This window comes from Corylus avellana, chromosome 3 (genome assembly GCF_965113065.1).
Source record: "Corylus avellana chromosome 3, dhCorAvel1.hap1.2, whole genome shotgun sequence".
Classification (NCBI taxonomy): domain Eukaryota; kingdom Viridiplantae; phylum Streptophyta; class Magnoliopsida; order Fagales; family Betulaceae; genus Corylus; species Corylus avellana.
In genome coordinates this window covers 32,874,473-32,895,763 of record NC_142492.1, presented here as the reverse complement: position 1 = coordinate 32,895,763, position 21,291 = coordinate 32,874,473, and the positions used below count along the sequence as shown (strand labels likewise).

Sequence of the window (21,291 nt, the reverse complement as noted above, 5' to 3'; positions counted from 1 at the left end):
GAACTTGAACTCCTTGTCACCAGGTGATATGAACGTCACCTCCTTTCTTTTGCAATTGATACTCGCGTAATGCTTCAATAGCCAATCCGTTCCAAGGATGACATCAAAACCAAGCATTTTGAACAACTAGATTCGCTGGAAGCATTCTCCCCTTCAATGGCGATAGGACATTTAACTACTACTTACGCATAATGGTGTTTCCTACTGATGTTGCTATAGATATGTTTTGCCCTAAAGGTTTAGTGTTTATGCTTACACAATCTCATATAAGTGGTAGAAACAAGATGTTTTGAAGATCATGAGAAGTCGATGGAAGAGCTCAAGAAAATCTTAGTCAAATCGATTTATATATAGATAAGAGTGTATGATATCTCTTTCTGAATTAGTGGATTTTTGTTTTTACTTTTAATCATTAATGAGTTTATGATGGGCTGGCAAAACAGGTACCCGTTTATCCTATGCATATAACTATTCTTTATGACGCCTAGATGAACCTTATTATAAAAATACAAGTATAGGATAAACGGGTCGTAAATGAGTCATGTTAGGTACCTGTTTTGCCAGCCTTTATCTCTTGTAAGGTTACGCCCCTCTATGCTTATTAATAAAATGCATTACTTATAAAATTAAAAAATTAAAAACTAACTAACAATAATAATAATGATGACAACGATGATAAAGGTAATTACAACAATAATGTAAATACTCATTCACATTTTTCTGAAGTCACATGTAGCCAATTGATAAGGGATTTTCATGTCATAACAACTTCATTATTGCATTAACAAAGCAAGACACTAAGGGAAAGTAAAACTCATTTTCTTAAATGGTAACTACCAGTATGAGACGGTTCTTATGGTAGACATTGAATCCATGAAAACCCACACGTGGAGCTTCTTTAAGAAATCCAACTGTAGTTATAACTTGACCCTGCAAAATCAAACGAGAGAAACGCAATATAAATGATAGTCACTGCATATATCAACCACCAAAAAGTGAGCCAATATGAAAGTGCAACACATGTAGACCAATGCATGCATACACCAAATTTTAAATTAGATTAAAAAAAAATAAAAAAAATAAAAAAGAAAGAAAAAAGGATGGAGAGATACGTCACATGTCAATTCCATAGGGGTGTCTGCCCTGTTCTCCTAAAGAAAAATTAAAAAAAAAAATACACAAACTATCTACCAGGAGTTATATCAAAAAGGATTTCCTTCAAGTACAAATAGACCTTTTACGCAAAAATGGATTTTAAACTTAGAAACTGTTCAGACCAACAGCCAGGCCAGGGAAAAGAATGGATCATCCAGTTCTGTTAGACTATTGGTAAAAGCAGTTGACGAGGATACCATGAACATTATGTGGCAATTGACAAGAGATACGATATCAACATATAAAATCCACAAAACTCAATATTTTGAATGAAGACCAAGAGAGTAAGCAGATAAGAAAGGAGTTGACAAAAATTTAAAACGACCTCCACACATCCTTGAGGTCTGTACAAGATGCATTCCGGAAATTTGAGATCATTGGCAATATTATGATACTCAACAACTCGCCCTCGCAATATAATATTGAATCTTTCAGGCACTCGCAAGTACAAGATGGACAGGTATACCTGTGGAACATGAGGAAACCATACTAAGCAAAAATTGACCTCTCGTACATCTGATATAGGTATATAACATTTGTAATAGGCTTACACGGAGAGAATAATGAAATTGGTTGGCAATGTGCTGTTCATTTATTGTCTTCAAAGCAGGAAGTGTGTCAATTTTCTTGGTCTCCCCACTAACACGAATATCCTGCAACCACCAACTCAAAGGACGCCCCCTCATCAGCAAAGATGCTAAGGAAGTGGGGGTACTAACAAAAAGGTAAAAGAAATATCAACCTCAGGATCAGATTCAAAGTCAAGTTCCACATCCCCATCATCATTGACCCATAAATTGTAGATAATAGCCTTTGTGCCATGAGCCCCAATGTCATCAAACTGCCATCAAATTGAGGTGCACGTGAATAAAGCTTGAAAAGGACACTAAGGGCTAGGAAAACTGCAAGAAACATCAATGCAATTGCTTTCTACTACATCTGTGACAAGTGGGAAAATTTGGTAATTAAACAGCTTCACAGATGAGCCCAATCTTCTTGGACATAAATTATATTTTAGGAAAATTCACCATTATGGCCAGAGAGCTTAGGGTCAAACGGCACTTCATCCAATAAGAATTGGGGGGTGGGAGATCAAGACTCACTAGCTGTGCAAATAACTTAACAATAAAAAATTAATACTATAAAAAAAGTAGAATTCACCATTATGAATTCAATAGGTGGCTTAGAGTAAAACCAGTGTAATCTACCAAATAAACCTATTAAAATATTTACATTTTATATATCAATTAAAGGCAGCATACAGATGAAGTGTGGAAAAGAGCATGTTGCAATAGAAGAAATAAAAATTTGAAAGAGCTTACTTGCTTCAAAAGCTCTGCTTCTGTCAAAAATGGAGACCACTGCAACAGCATGGAAAGGTTAGACATAAAATGTTCTTTACCATGTAATATTTCCAGTGTGCCAGTTGATGTATTAAATTCATAATCCACCTGCAATCGACATGGTGGGCTACAAAGTAAGAGAAACCACAGCAGAGACAGGATAATAGAACAAGCTGCACGATAACGGTCCACGAAACCAGAAGCCACACAATAGTTAACACCTACTATGACTTTGAGATCTAATATTTACTAGCATGCAACAGGATACTCCCCCAGGCCAATCATGTGTTGAAAGATAACCTCATTCATTGTGAAAATCAAGTACAGCATATTGTGTTACCTGAATAAACTTATGGCATTCTAAGGCACATTGTATGAGCGCACATCATATTAACACATTTATTGCTCATACACCCATACATATGGCAGTATGGGGCACAAACAAGGGTGTCCCTCCATAGTTGTAAAACAATGACTCATCTAAAATCTTCTTATAGAGCAATGAAACTCACCATGGGTACTACTATTCTGTCATGGCCTGTTCGTGTCAAAAAAGTATAAGATAGGAGACCAATGCTTTGAGTCAACGTCCTGATTATGGAATACACTAATATTAGCTGACAAGAAGTTCGAACTGCCAGCAACATTAAAAATAAAAAATATAAAATGTAATCTATATCATATATAAATATTGTGACTTTTGGCATGTCAATTAGTATTTCACTCATCATTTTTCAAAAGGGTATAAAAATGGAGAATATACAGAATGAATTGCATGGAAAAGTAAAGAAACAAAAAATGCAAAAGATCTGAAAGTCATTGAATCGTTGAATGCGTGAAAAATCAGATGGACCTTAAGGAACTAAAAGAATTATATCTTCATGAGAGTCAAATTTACTGAATAATCTAGAGTTAAAGAGTATACTATTTTGTGTGCTTGAGAAACTTCAGATTCTTTCCTTTATTGTCTCTTAAAAAAAAATCAAAAGGATTAATCTTATCTTATATTAAATATGGTATCAAAGCGACAAATCCATGGATTTTCTGGCACACAACCCGTTAAAAATGGAATAAAAAAATCTAAACCATACAAGCCCACAGGTTTCTAAAAATCTTTTGATCAGTTAAATGTGTCTCTATTCATTAAAACTAGACTACTAGAGTAGAGAGAGAGAGAGAGAACCCTGAAGAAACATTTCAGGAAAATTGTTTTATATTTTTAAACTTAATGTTCCCTTACAAATATGGTTAATTTTTTTATATAAGTAATCAAATATGGTTAAAAATTTATAAAGGTTTCATGGGAAATAAGAGATAAAACCCCCTAAACATAAGAAATCTGGTTTATATTTTCAAGTATGCACATGTATATATGCGCACGTGTGTGTTTGTGTGTTAATAAGGAAATATGGCTCATATCCGGGTCACCGTGAAGTAACTAAACACAAAAAGTTCAATGCATAATGTTGAAAAGAGTCACTTTCAAATAGAAACCTGTTACTCAGGTGGCGGCTGAAGACAATGACATCTGCACCAAGTCTCATCGTACTAGTCTTGAAGCCATTTCCATCTGGAAGGCTACAAGTAAACCAATAAATTTGAAAGAAGATAATCAAAAGAAGCTGTAGAGGGATTGCTACTTTTCATACATTGTCCAATGGCTGATTTAGATTTCTTGTCTGAAAACCCAAAACTCATACAATGCCTCATTGCTGCAGGATCCATTCCACCACCATCATCTAATGACAAATAGATTTTAGATACAGAAGAGTTAGCAAAAATATTCCCGTGTAGAATTTACTAGTGAGGACTACCAGATCACAGTAACAATCATATTCTGATTGATAAAAAATATCAAATGCATGATATGATACCTTGGATTAACAATGCTGGACTTCCATCCTTTGGATTTGTTGTTTTATCTACAAGGACAAAAGTGGCTCCATTTTGGATCTATCCAATTTAAGAAAAGAAGGAAAAACAGTGAAATGCATATTGCATAACAGAATATGATAGTTTGAGACGCAAAGCAAAAACATAATCACACAACAGGCAATTAATATCTAGAGCATATACAATCATGCAAAAGCCATAACAAATACTGCTGTATATGATAAACGTGAACATAACCAGTCTACCAATGTAGCAGTGTCTACTTTTATAATAAAATATCATACAAAACATCAAAGAGGTACAGTTTTTAACTGGGCAAGGAAACGCTTAAGCAGAAGCCCATGACCTTAGAGGCTTCCATATCCCCACACCTCTACAAGTAACCAAAACAGGCATTATGCATGTCATTAGCGGAGTGTAATAGGAAGATTTTTTATGTCTTCTAAATAGTTCCACCATATTTCAGCCCCATCCGCAGCATTGCTAAATCAAAGATAAACCTTGTTCTCTCTGATTTTCCACTGCCTCAATTTTTTTTACTGATTTTCACATAGATGTCCAAGGCATACTCAGCAAAATAATTCTAAAGTCACACAAAAATGTACCTAACAAAAACCACAAATAAATAATCTACAAAGCCTCATTTATTTTTTGTTTTTAATAAAGAAAAAAAAGAGAGAGCAAAAGCTTAAGACTAAGAAAGTAATTATCTCAACCTAAAAGTCTGAGAATAATGAGCAAAAAGCCATCCAAAAGACAAATCAAAGTACACTATTATCATTCAAAAAGAAAAATTGCTACGTTAGAAAGCTTACACACCCCAGCACCACAGGGAACCAAAACAACAATATAAAGTACGCAAATTCAAGTTAAAAAGTTCACCTCATCAACTGCATTGTCAAGCAGTTCCGCTACAGCTGCAAACAGGAAGCAACCAGAAAAGGGCAGTAATGCAAGGTGCCATAAATCCACCAATCACAGATATAAGCACAATTACAGAAACAAGCAAAATTCACTAGCTGCACACACCACCAAAGGCCCACTTATGTGAAGTGGCATTTGAATGAAGGAACAAAGGGTGGACATGTAGATAGTTTTTGCCATCTGTAATAGAAAAATAAAAGCATAAAATGTATGAGAACAATATATCAAGCTTTCATAAACACTGATGAAGATGTTACTGTGCACAGTGCATGAGGCTTTATCACAATTATCCGATGGAAAAGCCTGAGCTAGGAAATATCTAAAACCAGAACATTTATATAGAGCTGCATTACAACCACCGCTTTTCAGTGGTCCACTAGACAGTTTATTAGGACCCAATGATGAGATGGCCACACAATTTGAAAGACCAAAAATCAGCAAAACACCACATGCATGTCCAGCAAACATTAATATGATATAGTTGACAGGAGAATACTTTGAAGTGAGACTTTAGAACCAAGCCCATCATCGTAGTTCCCAGCTTTCCAGAATTGCCTACAAAGAGGAGCAGGACACATAGGTGATGTGGAAGGAAGACTTGTATCGTCCAATGGAGACTGCCCTCGATCCAATATTCTAGAGCTACTTTTACCAGTACTTAAAGAATTTGAGCTTTTACTTTCTTCAGATTCTTGCCTTCTACATTGAGTTTCGGATTTTTGGCACTTCACTAGTTGAACCTCATTCTCTTTCTGTTGTATTGTGCCCCCAACAATACCAGGCTCCAACTTAACAGCTTTCACATTCAGATGTCCACATTCATCATCACTAGACAAGTCCACAATGTCTATAAAGCTCATCTCGCGCACTGTAAAAGAAATTAAATTCACATAACTGGTTACAACCAGCAAGTAAAAAAAACAAAGCTTCAACAGGCATGCAAGATATAAAGATCAATCAGCTAAGAGAGCAATGGGGCAGTACAGACTAAAGCATGGTTTATCCCACAAATGCTCCAAATTTTGTTGTCATAAGTAGACATTCCAACCCTATTTTCTAGTCCTTTGGGATTCTCACCATTTTTAAGAGAAAAATACGGTCTACTGTTGGTTGCCAACTTATGTACAGGATAATCTTCAATATATTTATACATTTCTACCAAAAGAGAATTAAGAATCCAACTGCCAAACCAACTCCACCAGTAGAAATGCCTTTACCTCCAATGACACCATTGGCACCCATTTTCCAGACATTTGGAGACATTAAGATGTACACATTGGATTAATTTAAATTTGTTTCGTACTTGAGAGATTCTCTAAATAACCTTTTTCAGTCAAACTTCCTCTTGGATTCAACAATAAAATGGATGTTGGAAGCTGTAATTTCCTTGCTATTCTGCGTGTTAGTCTCAGAATTGAGAACTTGGCCAGAAATAATAGCCAACGCTATGGGCTTGTAAGAGCTTGGCGGAGAATGACAGTGGACTTTAAATTTGGCAGTTCACGGGATGGGTGGTGTTCAAATGAGCCTCTTTAGGCGTTTGGGTGGAGTTATGGAAGAATAGGAGAGATTGGGTGAAATTTTCAAGTCATACCAAATTTGAGGTGGGAGACGGCTCCAATGTTAGATTTTGGCATAATCTATGGTGTGGATATTTGGCCCTTAAGGAAGCCTTCCCAGATTTATTTGGTATAACCTACGTAAAGAATGCTTCTGCTGCGATCCTCTTGGAACTTTCTGGTGGTTCCATTTAGCGGAACACAAGCTTTAGGGATTCAACACTAGATTGGATTTCTTGATAGGTTATTGATTGTTCCTGTATGGGTTTGATGCTTAAGGAATGATTAAGTTGTTGAAAGATTGAATTCCTATCAACATTGATGATAGGAATTCACTTCTGATTCCTCCACTAGATCTCACAAAAATGACAAACCTATGTACATCCTCTACCAGATCAATATACTTTAGATGATTTTTTCTTCAAAATCCACTATATATCTATCAAGTAATTCCATACTATGCTTCCTCCAAGTCGATAAAAATCAAATAGAAATCTTTACTTATTCTTCAGATTTGTCCCAAGTTAGCTTATTAGGTTAAATCACCCAAGTAAGAAAACAGATTTCATGGTAATCATTCTATCATAAAACCAAATTGAACACATTGAATAAATGATAAGGAAAAAAAATCACTTATAAATGCAACACCATTCACCATGCACATAGTAAATAAAAAAATAAATTCATTTCACTTAACTAGTTCAAGCAAAATATAATAAGTATCCACATTTATAATCCATAGATCTACTTGAACAATTTGAACCTATAAATAATTTTATCTGATCAAGTGTTATCCTATTACAACTCAAAGAAGCTCTAACCACATTTGCACTATATTCAAAAGGAACGTCGTTGTCATAGCTCCATAAAGCCACTGATATTATGCAATTTCACCTAATACAAAATCAATGTGAAACTTAACAATACATGCCCAAGCAATGACTTCACAATATGCCCATCCAAAGTGATGTAGCTGAAGCTAAGAAAACACTAACATAAGCTTCTTCGTCTTCTGATCGAAAAGAAAACTCAGCCAATGCTTGAAAGAACGATAAACTCCGCAAAGTTATACGATAATATTTCTCAGACGATTCAAAGTCATTCTACAAACTTCTTCCTCCCATATAAATACTGACTAAAACTAGGAATAAAAGGAAACTAAACCTAACTAAGGAAATTCCTACCATACAAGGAAAACAGCATTCAAATAAAATCCAAACTTCAAGGAAACGTGAATCAATCTTGTCAATCAAATACAATCCGCTTAATTAATCAATAAATCTCCAGCTAGTCGTGATCCAATGGTTGCCTCTTTCCTTCTTGGGTCACATTTCCAAAACCGGTTCCTGTCAGTTGGTTCCGTCAGCAAGTCTCTTTGTTAATTTGTCCGGCAGCAGGGAGTCTCCTTCGCCTGCAATTCCGATATTACGACAAAGTTGGGTCATTAACGAGCCCGTCAGTAAAATCCTCTTGTGTACTTTCATCAATAATAACCCTGACAGATCGATTGTTCCCAACAGTCTAAACTCCCCATCCTACATCAATCTCCTCTGCTTGGAAAGAACTCGTCCTCGAGCTGGATTTAGGATACAACTCCCCCGGCATATAGTATTCATAGATGTCTACAACATTGAACGTATTGGATATCGCCATATCTTTTCTTTATACAAGTAATAAACCAATCTCATTGAAAGCAAAAGGCACCCTTAAATACACAGAAAGTGTATAAAATGAAACTCCTAACTAGAAAAAGCAAAATAAACAAGAAAGTTACTATAGCTAATTAACAGAGGAGACACAAATGTCGTCGTCCAAAAATACAATGTTTCGTAAAACAAAGATAAAATTTACCCTAGCGCTTATCCTTGTCCTCAAAGTTTCTACCATTCTTTACCCTCCATAAACACCAAAAGAAGCACATTGGCACCATTTTTCACACCATAGCACTCCTTGGCCTGCCAGAGGACGACCAACGGTCAAACAGATTAACAACACGTCTAGGCATTACCTAGGACAACCCAAAATGATTGAAAGAGTACAACAAATGACAAAGCCACATCGCAATGAAGAAGGTGGTCCACAAACTCCACAAGGATATCGCTATATCTTTGGGAAGTCGATGACATATGTGATGTCGTTGATCTTATTAATCACCCAATACAAACCATACTTCTTGTTCTTCAACTTACTCAAGGTACCTGTCAAAATCCCCCTTTTTCGTAAGTACACTACCACTAAGTCGCCCTCTTCAAAAAACTTCTTCCATCGTCTTTTATTCGTCAATGCCTTATAGTTTGCGTAAGATTTTTCAAGACGTTGTCATACTTTCTCTTGGGTGGCCTTCACTCTTTCTGCCAAATGCTTCACAGCTACACTAGCCCTCGGTAACTTGGGTAAGGATGTGAGGTCCACTGCATGCTTTTGAGTTCGTCCATAAACAATTCTGAATAGTGTCTTTCCTATGGACCAATTCATCATGTTATTGTAAGCAAATTCGGCATGAGCTAGTGCAAGGTCCCACTGCTTCGTATTTTCTCCTGCAATACATCAAAGAAGGTTGCCCAAACTCTAGTTCACCACCTATGTTTGATTGTCTGTCTACGGCTGACTTTGATACTCCATGCAATCAAACCACCTCTCAGAAGAATAAGATGGCCACTTCGATAGCGTCAGCCATCTTCTTGCAAGCAACAAAATGAGTCATTTTTTAAAATCTATCCACAATTGCCATTATGGAGAGTAACGACCCAGAAAAAAGCGCTAGCCACATCTGCGCTATTTACCCAAAATGACTAGTCAATTTGGAGCTTCCCTAGAATTCATTATAAAGCTCAGTTTCACCTAGTAACTAGGCAATATGGGACTTAGTACCCATGACTATTTTTATAAACCACCCACTCTATGTGAGTTTCTTCTTATCTTCCCAATATGGGATCGGGGTGTTACAAACTCCCCCTCTTAAATTCCTTATGTCCTCGTCAGGGTCACGTCATGCAGTGCTCCAATACCACATGACTTGGTGTTACTAGGTGGCTCTAAAACTACTTATAACGACCCAGGAAAAAACGCTAGCCACATCTGCGCTATTACCCTAAAAAGACTAGCCAAATTAGAGTTTCCCCAAAATTCATTATAAAGCTCAGTTTCACCTAATAACTAGGCAATGTGGGACTTAGCACCCATGACTATCTTTATATACCACCCACTCTATGTGGATTTCTTCTTATCTTCCCAATATGGGACCAGAGTGTTACATAGAGCCCACTCCTTGTTGGGTCCGCGGAAGTCCCAATACGAAATCCATGGACACATCATCTCATGGTACTACCAGTATTGGTGACGATAAGAATAGGCCCAAGTTTTGGGTGTGCCCTTTTGCAGTTTGGCATATTGGGCACCATCGGACATGATTTTCCACGCCCTTCTTTAATTGTGACCAATAGTATCGCTCTTCTTCCAGGGGGATTGTTTTGCCCCGTCTGAGATGTCCACCTAATCCTCCACCATGTAATTCCTGAATGACTTGTTCCTATAAGGAACTTCATGGGATACATAATTGACTACCTTAGAACAAGTACCCTTCCTGAGTGTGCATCTTGGGATTCGGGTGTCCCATGTCGCATCATCTCCAGACATGATTGAAATATTCATCTTCCTCATATAACTCATTGAGGCACTAAAATCCCGTCACTTCAACCTTCATAGCGATCAGTAAGGTTGCCCGATGATTGAAGGCATTGGCCCCTTGATTCAGCTTCATGACTTGTGTTTTAAAGACAATGCAAACAGTTAGATGTAACCAACCCACCAAGCATGCATCCGGTTTACATTTCGCTGGCTATTGACAAACCTCAAAGTTTGATAGTCCATGTATAGATCATATAGTGTTCCCACATCTTCAACGCCCTCAAAACAACATAGAGTTCCAATTTGTAAGTCGACTATTTCTCCATTGCTTGACCCAACTTCTCACTAATGAACTCCACCTGCCTTGCTGTGATAGGACGGCCCCAATTTCGACAATGGATGCATCACACTCTAGTATCGGCGCAGCACACAACTTTTCCTTAATGAGGGTAAATCCCTGTTCGGCCTCCTCACCGCAATGGAATTTTCCTTTATACACTCAATGATATGGCCACAATACTACTGAAATTCTAGACAAACCACCAGTAGAAGGCCACCAACGTGTTGAAACTCCTCACTTCTCCCATTGTTCTGGGCGAAGGCCATTATTTGATGGCTTGGTCCTTCTCTTCATCTACCTGAATCTTGTCAGCACTTACTACAAATCCGAGGAAAATCAATCGATCCAACATGAAACTGCACTTCTTTAGATTGATGTACAACTTGTTGCCACATAGGGTCTCCAGCACCCTCCTCACGTGATCTAGGTGTTCTGCCGAGCTGAGACTGTAGATCAAAATATCGTTGAGATAGACAACAACAAACTTCCTAATAAAGAGTTTCAATACCTAATTCATTAGTCGCATGAACATGCTTGGTGCATTCAATAAGCCAAAAAGCATCACTAGCCATTCGTAAAGCCCCTACTTCATCTTAAATGCCGTCTTCTATTCATCTCCCGCCCGTATGCGGGTCTGGTGGTATCTCATCCTCAAGTCAATCTTCAAGAAGATCTTCGCCCCGAACAACAAGTCAAAGATATCACCTATTCGAGGAATAGGGAACCAATACTTGGCGGTGATCTTGTTAGTCATCCGGCTGTCCACACACATCTTCCAGCTACTGTCTTTCTTGGGGACCATCAAGGCTTGCACGACACAAGGACTCATGCTTTCTCGCAGATCTCCCTTTTGAATCAACCATTCTACTTGTTCTTGCAAGATATAGTTCTCCTTTGGGCTCATTCGGTAATGAGGATGATTTGGGAGACTAGCCCCCAACACCAAGTCTATATGGCGATATATATCTCGCATAGGAGATAGTTTGTCGAGCATCTCATTAGGCATGATACCGAGGCTTTGTTTGGCAGAGCCTTTCATTTTCCTTTGTTACTGTTCATCACCATTTCCCAAAAAAATCAACATCAAAACATTTTAACTTTTTCACTTTTTAGATTACATCATTCACTTTTTATTATTATTCAAATAAAAAAATCACTGCAAAACAAAACTTTTTCACTTTTTCATATCACTTTTTTATACCAAACATTCTTACTTTTTTTTTCACACCAATCTACATCAACTACAGTGTCTAAGGAAAAGGCTTTGCCAAACAAAGCCCGAAACTCTAACAATTGTAACACAACAAGAGTCTCCTGTGGAGTGGTGACTATATTCTCATCTGTTACCAAAGCTAGGGTCTCCCCAACTTCGATAGCCTCCTCCATTAACTTCGGTCTCGTCGCCAAAACAATCTGTTTACCCACATAACAGATATAGTTACAAAGCATATGTTCTTGCAAAGGCCTTACACAATCTTCTATCTGTACTTAAACAAAATATAGACATTGTTGCTACCTTTGTGCTAGGCATCCACATCAAATTGTCATATTCTTCTTGTTAAGTATATATGTGTGAGTATAAAAGGATAAAGTCCAACATTAAAAATATATAAGAAGTGTGAGTGGTTAATATAACATTGTTGGGCCCAAACCCATAGAGGCTTAAGCTTTTGGATTGTGTTATGTCTCAACATACTAAAAGACTCCCCAAAGTATTAATCTCCCTAACAAGTGGTATCAGAGACGATGGTGGTATATAGTATGGTAGAGTGGCATAGACAAGAACAAAGGTCCTGGAGTACGAACAAAAATGTGCAAGGTGCAAGCATGGATGAGCATCCTTGGAGTGAAGGGCAAATGTTCATGGCATGGGCTTGACGATGGTTCATGGAGTAGAAACAAAGGTGCAAGTTGTTAGCATGAACGAAAGTCCCTGGAGAATGAGCAAACAGGTCATTGGCACAAGGCGCAAGGCACAAGGAGAGTCTATGAAGTAGGGACAAAGGTCTGTGGCACGGGCAAAACCCACATAGCCACAAGAGATCTTGGAGAGGGCCCATAAGATTGATAAAAGGCTTTTATTTGCGGGGGAGTATAGCAATATAATGATGGACAACATTGAGGACCTTATTCACTTCTTCCTATACACCCGTTTCACTTGTACTGCTGGCTGGCTAACACCCTTAGTGATCAGCTTCCTTGATTTTCTTTTTATGTTCTCTTCTTATTTTTTTTCTCCTTAGTCGCTCTCTTGTATACTGCCTGTGTACCAGGGTTGCGCCCCTCTGCGCTTTTAATATATACATTACTTATAAAAAAAAATGTAATGATGGACTCACACATAAAGGAGAGATTGTTAAATATATATGTGTGAGTGTAAAAAGATAAAGTCCCACATTAAAAAGATGTAAGAAGTGTGAATGGTTAATATAACATTGTTGGGCCCAAACCAATAGGCTTAAGCTTTTGGGTTGTGTGGTGTCTTAACATACTATATTATGGACTCACTAAAAGACTCCCCAAAGTATCAATCTCCCTAACACTTCCCAAAATCATATGGCACGCATCCATCTCCACCACATCACATAATGCAACATCCATGTATGTTTTACCGATGGAGAACGTGACAACCAGTTTCTGGAATAGACTTCAACAACTTTCAGTTTGGTGGCAAGGACAACCTCCTCCTTGTAACACCACACCCTATTGACACACAATATTGTTACTTTTTGGCTATCCTAAACCAGACTTCATAGCAAGTCACACATCCTGGTAATACTCTCACATAAGCTCGCTTAACTACAGAGTTTTGATGTGATCATGACCATCACGACTTTAAAACGTGTCATTGTCATGAAGGGTGCAAGTATACATATAAGCACATCTCCATCTCCATACGCAGGCGATATGAGGCGCCACAATCACCCCCTCTTGGGACCCAGTGTCCCCACTGGCTACCCTCATGAGATTAGCCCATTCTTGGCGTCTCAGCCAGTGCCCGCTAGCGACCCTCATGGGCCTGTGCACGCTCCCCTATCTCAGGCTAGGCAATGGCTCTGATATCATTTGTAACACCACACCCCATTGACACACAATGTTGTCCACTTTTAGCTCCCCCGAACCAAACTTCTCAGGAGGTCACCTATCATGGTACTACTATCGCATAAACTCGCTTAACTACGAAGCTCTAATGAGATCATGACCATCACGACTTTAAAACGCGTTGTTGTCATGAAAGGTATAAATATACATATAAGCACATCCTCATTTTCATACTCAGGCGATGTGGGATACCATACTCCCTCTCTCTGGGTTCATTGAAAAGTTAGAAGACATAATTGTGTTCCACGCAAACTCCAACAATTTCACCAGTGGCAACCCCAAGGAGATCTCCAAGCTTCAATACTTCTCCAAGTTATCTGGCCAATTCCCAATGGAAGTTCTTGGTGCCACAAATCTCACCTTCTTGGACCTCCGCTTTAACTTTTTGAACGGCACGGTCCCACCCCAACTGTTCTTGCTAGACATGTACGTAATCTTCATCAACAACAACAAATTTGTGCAAAACCTTACCAATAATCTTGGCTCTACACTTGCGTCTCAACACCCCATTTGATCCAACCAATCATATACGACGACAGGTGCTTCTTAGTTTTCAGGCCCAACTTCTCAATCATCGCCTTAGAGATGATATTATCCCCACTGCCACTATCAATGATGACATCACACACCATCATGGGTCAGGCAACCACTAATGGTCGCCACTCAATTTTTCTAATTTTTTATTTTTTATTTTTTTACATGTAACCAAAAAAATATTGAACAAAAAAATTCCACACCAAAAATTCAATAAATTCAATGCATATGTGTTTAGTTTTCATAAGTGTTTTGTGAAGTATTTTATAAAATTACATTTTTTATGTCACAATTATTTTACATTAATAACATGGCAATCTCAACTAACACTTAATTAAAAAAACTCAACAGTTGGTCGAAACTGTCACATCATTATTGTGGGATAAAAATATAGTATATAGCATTACTTTTTTATGAAAAGAGTTTTACTTTTTCAAAGAGTTGTAGTTTGTTTTGAAAATATATGATAGGTGGGGCTTATCTTAAAAAATTGTTTGGATAACTAATATTTGAGAAGAGTTTCAAACATTTGAAAAGTAAAATCTATCTTTCAGAATTTTGACTAACAGAAATCCATATATTTTTCAAGGGTCTTGACCTAAAAAACATAAAATAAATATTTCTTGTCATTTTTTTCTTGAATAAAATATTTTTCCTCCAAAAACAATCAAACCTTAATTTATTTCACTTCCTTCTATCCAAACACACTTACAGGGTAGTTTGCGTTGTAAGATTCTCAATAAAACTGCATAATGGCGTCGCTAAGATCAGCACACAGTGAGCGAAATGGCGTTAACTTGAGCTTCCACTATCACCCAATGCAGCTTCATGCCATATCGATAAATCCAAAGCAACAACAGTAAAAAGCAGAAATAGAAAGACGACGCTCAAAAGCAATTGCACTGGCCAGAGAGAGAGCCCAGAGAAAACTAGCAGAGACAAATTTAGAGATCAGTAAGAAAATGCAGGACCTTTACCTTCTCAGAATAGTCAGGTCCCAAGATTAACTTCTCTATTTATGGTAAACAGAACCACCCCAACCCAAATAAATGCTACTTAAGCCTCACAGATGCTCAAACCCACTCAGATCTATTGATTTTTCTACCCTTTCCTTTCTTTCCCTTTCCTTTCTTCCCTTTTTTATAATTTTTCTTTCCTCCCCTTTTCTTTGGGAACAGGTGGGATGAAGACAGCAAACCCTAGACAGACAAATGGCAAATCCTAGCCAACTTTATATAAGGGCAAAGAGAGTAAAAAACGTGAAATACGGGCCTGATTATGAATAAGCCATCTCTACTTGAAGTACCAAAAAAGTGCATTTAATGAAAATGACAGCTGTACACCAATTTCGTACACGTGTGTAATCTAAGGACTCTCAGAACAGAACACGTTGTTTCAGAAATTGGAGGCACCCAAAATCTGTCCACTCGAAAGATAAGCTTTAAGGTGGCTTCTTGTCTTGTAAGAAATAAAATAATTAAGAAATTAGATATTTTTGTTTGCATACTCTAAAATTTGAAGATATTCTATACTAGGAATTTGATTAAAATTTTAAAGGAATTTAATCCAATAATTTTTTAAAATTTAATTACTATTTTTTAAAAAAAAAAAAATTAACAAAAATCTGAGTATTTCATAATATCACGAGCATAAAGCTCTTACAGAACAAAGCATAAAGCTCTGCAAAATTATAGGCACATCACACATGTGACATGTTATGGGGTTACAAAGTCATATACACAAACAAAAATTCTTATAATTAAATGTTATCTATGACTTCAATCTTCCGCTAACTCATGTATAAATATAGTTAAAGACTAGATCTGTTCCGAGTAGACTAGATCTAAGACATGGGTAGCCAAATTTTCTAACAAAATTTATTCAAATCAGCCATGAGAGATAACTCCTCACTCCGAACTATACAGGCCGTGAGAAATAACCTCTCACACATAATTATTCATCCTCACTCATGAGGGCAGATCCAGAGAGAATAAACCTCTTATTAAAAACAAAAAATACAAGCAAACAACCAACAAGCAGGAGTAATGAAGAACACCTACAAATACAAAGAAAAAAATAAAAAACCAAAAGGGGAGGGGAAGGGTAGGAGCGGGGAATAGAAGGGAAAGGGGAGGGAGCATCCTCTCAATACTATTTTCTGAGAAATATAATAAAAAGTGATAAATATTATAAATAATAAAGCGATAAATTCTTATATGACGAAATCTTTACGATTTAATTTAATAACTATATTTGAAATTTAGTAAATTTATTATGTAGAATATTCTAGGAATTATAAGGAATCTTAATCACATAGGTCTCATCAAATCTCAATCATGTTTTTCAAATTAAATATTTTAAAACTTTACCATATCAACATTTATCACGTTTAAAATATGAATAAATAATTTATCACACTTAAAAAGATGAAGAAATATGGTAAATATGATGTGATAAATGCTGACTTAGTAAAAGTAATCAATCCTAAAAAAGTAAAATTCTAAACATTTAATTTAGAGGCATGTTACACAAGCATCCTTAAATCTTATTTCAACTATTTTTTTGACAAATTCAATATTTCAACCATTAGAATTGTAAACTTATGTGGACTCAACAAAAATTTAATAGTAGATTCATTTATTCACTATAAAGATGATTAAAAGATTGTTGAAAAATAATGAATAATATCATTTCTCTTTAATTTAAAGGTTAAATGCCTTTTTCAGTGTCTGGGTTTTAACGACTTTAATTTTGTTGACTATATTTCATTTTGTATCGTAGATGGTACTTCGTTTGTCACTAAATACGAAGACGGTTCCTCTATCCATCTTCCGTCCATGAAACTAACAAAATTTCATGTCAAACATTCCCACAAAGACCACAAATTTTGTTGGATTATGCAACATTTCCCAACAAGATCAACATTTTGGTTGAGCCCACTTTTTGTTTGTTAACGCCTATTTTGTCGAGGTCGTACTAGTCGGAGACCATTTGACAACTGCTAGCGCATAGTCTCCAACTCAAATTGAAGATATATATGGAGGCTACGGAGCCCATTTCTTAGTTTACACTATTTTTAAAAAAGAAAATTTTGTTAATTTTGGTTTCTTTATATAGATTTTGTGCCTTTTTTTTTTTTTTTTTTTTTTAATGTTTGATGGGGATGAAGAAGAGGTGCCCAAGCAACAACCTCCATAACATATTGATTGGTATGAGAATGAGGACATTTATATTTGGGAAATGTGAATATGTTTTATGAGTTACTAGGGAGGCTACAACAAAATAATTTTAGGCTCAGAGTGGAGCATCATCATCTAAGAAGGGAGGGGGCGGGGGACGGGGGGCGGGGGGAGAATCCTCCTAAGACTGCATACAAAGATCCAGATAAGGAGGGTGTTGATGGCAATGACCTGATAAGCTCAGATAGTCAAGATAATGGTGAATGGTTACCTTGACGCATGGTGTTGATATCAATGACTTGAAAGACAATGTTGAGTTTAAAGTGGGATTAAGGTTTAGTGGCCTCCTAGAGTTTAAGGATGCGCTTAAACTGTATGCACTGCATAATTTTATTGACTACGCCTACATGCACAATGAAAAAATGTGGGTGTCTTCCTTTGGTAAGATAAAATGTGGTTGAAGAGTACAAGGATCGTGGACGAATTATAGAAAGTATGTCCATATCAAGACCTTGTTTGATGTCCATAATTGTGGCAGTCACTACCATGACAAAATATCAACAATCAAGTGGATTGCACACCAATACTTGGAAAGCTTATGGAACAGGGGCAGAACTAGAAAATTTTGTTTGGGGTGGCCAAAATTAGAGACAAGAAGGTTGTGCTAACTTTTGTTTGTGCTAGGTGCACCTTTGGTTTCAAAGCTAGGTCGAATAGGATAAGATCAGATCAAATCGGATATAAACACTAAATATCCAGTTATATGAAGCATTAAAATACTATTTTTGATAAGTTTAGAGTTTATCTTACAAACTTCATTTGCAATTAGTTTTGATTCATCTCTTGGTGATAAGTTTAAAGTTTATACTTACAAACTTCATCTACATACATTATCGGTCCATTTCCTAAGTATCCCTCACCTTCTTTTACCCTTCACCCTCAATTTATTCCTCATTAATTCTGTAAGCTTCAATCCTCCTTGTAATCCCTTAGTTGAGTGGGTCTTCTTTCAAATCGAGCGTCAAAATCCCCACAAACACGCCACCCATGAGGGTAACGGGCGCCATCAATTAATCTAATTTTTTTCGATTTGTTTTTTCAAAGCTTCTAGATTTTTCATTCTATCTTCAGTCTTTTTTTCTAGCACTTGGATTCAAAAGTTTCAGGTACCAACAATTTAAGGAACGAGATGGACTGCTTTTTTTTTTTTCTTTAGACGTTGTGTAGACTGTGTAGTGGTTGGTGATGAGGTAACAGGGCCTGCAGCTTTATTCCAAAAGGTGCCAAGCCATGGGCAAACCAAGTGACCAACTATTCACGTGATGACAAATTCAAGCCAAACCTTTGTTTTTTAATATACGCAATACAAGGAAAATTAATGGGAAAAATTCAAGCATTGTTGCTAGAATCAAGTAAACGAGTGAGTCTGATGGGTGGCTAGGTGGGGATCAAAAAGCCTGCCAGTTTTTTTGATGGGTGACATCTTGTTTTATCTTAAAAGACTGTTGGAAATAAACTTTAGGGTGGCTAAGACTAAAAGTAAGAGATTCAAAAATTGTAGGGTTTGCGAGGGTCCCTCCAACCTACAACGTAGGTCTGCCCCTGTTATGGAACCAACTTTATTAATGGGCATAGAAAGTCAAACCGTTTGAGTTTAACGTTGAAAACTAGTAGAGGGGTCCAAGTGAGAGCAAATCAAAGTTCATGGGGTCAAAAGTGAGAGATTTCAAAGTTCATAGGGGGGGTTTGTAAAATCAGTTGGAAGTTCAATGGGTCAAAGTGAAGTTTCCCCTAATTTATAATAAAAGTTTTTGTTCATATAGTTTGGCGTGGAGGACCCTCATATCCAATGCAACCCATTTGCACAACTAACATCCCCTAACATCAAGACAATTGAGCAAACTAAGGCAATATAGTAGGAAGTCCATTGGGCACTTCGGGTTATTAAGATGAGCCGAAGACATATCTTGTGTAAACAAGTTTGACTAGAATATTCGTATTTTGATTAATAACTCTATGTCTGTGCTCGATGATAATGTATGATGTTATTATGTTATGATTTTTAGATTCCTTATATTTATTTCACCTTTCTATGCATTTACTCTGATTATGTTAAAGAGGGGCGGTTCCCCAATTAGCTACCAATTAGTTAGATTTTGGGTAATTGTCAACAACCCTACCAGACTAGTCAATGCCAGATTTTGGGGTGTTACATTTAGTAAGTGCGATACTACCAACTAACGACATTAGCAACAATGACAACAACAAAACAAATATAAAAAATTCATCTATTGCCCTATAGATGTCATTTTCTTTCTCTAATTAATTAATCATTTCCAAATGTTTATCGTCTTCCTTTTGCACGTGCTTCACCCTTGCCATGTAATTGTCAGTTTCATTATCCATGTCTTTAACCCTTTTCCATATAAATGCCATCTTAATTTTTCAAGTATTTAACTTTCTTCAACATCTTAAGTAATACCTCCATACCCATTTCTCATGTTGATTTGTCTAGCCATTTGAATAATCGACAAGTTTCTTTTCTTTGCATGTTGAAGGATAACATACTAGTCAACTCAAAACAACAATTTATTCTGGATTAACACTTCATAATGGATGAAACACTTCATATATACATTTTTATCAAAATTTCAATCCTCAAACTACTTATTTTCAAATCATAGGTGGTGCAACCCGAAAACTGTTTGTCGGGGTTATCCTTAGTTTAGGATGTCTTCAACAGTGCAGGTAAATCACAATAATATACCTAGGACATCTCACAACAGCCTAACGAAAAGTACCTATATGATAACTATGTCTAGTCCCAAGGGAAAAAAGAAGAAGAGTTATTCAACCTTATCTCCCAAACAAAATCAATAAAATCACTTTGATTTGGAGAACTTACCTTATCTATGCCATGTGAAGCTTCATTTTCTTTGGAATCCCGTACGGAATATGATGCAATTTCATCTTTTGTACCTTCTATCGTGCGATTTTTTGGGAAGATAAACCCTAAACGAAGCTACTCAACTTTGTACACTTCAAGTTCTTAGTGCGATTGTTACCAAAAAAAAAAAAAAAAGTTCTTAGTGCGATTTCGGGAGAAAACGAAAAAAAATATAAAGGGCTAGGGTTTGGGGATAGAAGGGAAAACCAATAAGGAAGATGAATGATTAAATTTAGGGTTAAATATCAAATACCCCCTAGGGTTTGATACCTTTATTTTTACCCCCTGAGGTTTCATTTTTATCACAGGACCCTCTTGGGGTTTTGATAAAGGACCAAGTTAGTCCATTCGTTGTATTTTTTTTTTATTTAAAAAAAAAAAAAAAAATGAAATATGTGCCACGTGTCAACATCTGATTGGTCCACGTGTCAGTCATAACGGTCAACTAACGGATGGACTAACTTAGTCCTTTATCAAAACCCCAGGGGGGTCCTGTAATAAAAATGAACCCCAGGGGGGTAAAAATAATGGTACCAAATCCCAGGGGGATATTTGGTATTTAACCCTTAAATTTAAAAAGTGGCACTGAGGTGGTTGAGAAGTAATAATAATATGACATATGGGACTTAGTTTCGTGGATAGAAGATGGATGAACGTACTATCTTTGTATTTAACCATAAACGAGTTT

The 21,291-nt window shown here is 36.7% G+C and overlaps 2 protein-coding genes across 4 annotated transcripts in view; one reads left to right on the top strand and one right to left on the bottom strand.

Moving 5' to 3' along the window:
- The window catches only part of LOC132175556 (protein MICRORCHIDIA 6), a 29,329-nt gene extending 13,653 nt beyond the window's left edge, over positions 1–15,676 (bottom strand). The window contains exons 1-13 of one of the 3 annotated variants that reach the window (XM_059587529.2): positions 15,455–15,676; positions 5,812–6,183; positions 5,421–5,495; positions 5,274–5,308; positions 4,373–4,451; positions 4,148–4,237; positions 3,993–4,068; positions 3,011–3,089; positions 2,478–2,606; positions 1,898–1,996; positions 1,707–1,808; positions 1,481–1,621; positions 838–930 (exon numbers count right to left, since the gene is read on the bottom strand). In XM_059587529.2, the coding sequence (XP_059443512.1) occupies positions 838–930; positions 1,481–1,621; positions 1,707–1,808; positions 1,898–1,996; positions 2,478–2,606; positions 3,011–3,089; positions 3,993–4,068; positions 4,148–4,237; positions 4,373–4,451; positions 5,274–5,308; positions 5,421–5,495; positions 5,812–6,175 (1,362 nt within the window). In that variant the 5' untranslated portion in view covers positions 6,176–6,183; positions 15,455–15,676. The other 2 variants (XM_059587531.2, XM_059587530.2) reach the window with 2 other exon arrangements.
- Positions 14,125–14,457, top strand: LOC148587101 (uncharacterized). Its single transcript, XM_088514484.1, has one exon. The coding sequence runs from the start codon at positions 14,125–14,127 to the stop codon at positions 14,455–14,457; it is 333 nt and encodes a 110-aa protein (XP_088370610.1).
- Positions 15,677–21,291: the final 5,615 nt, after the last annotated feature.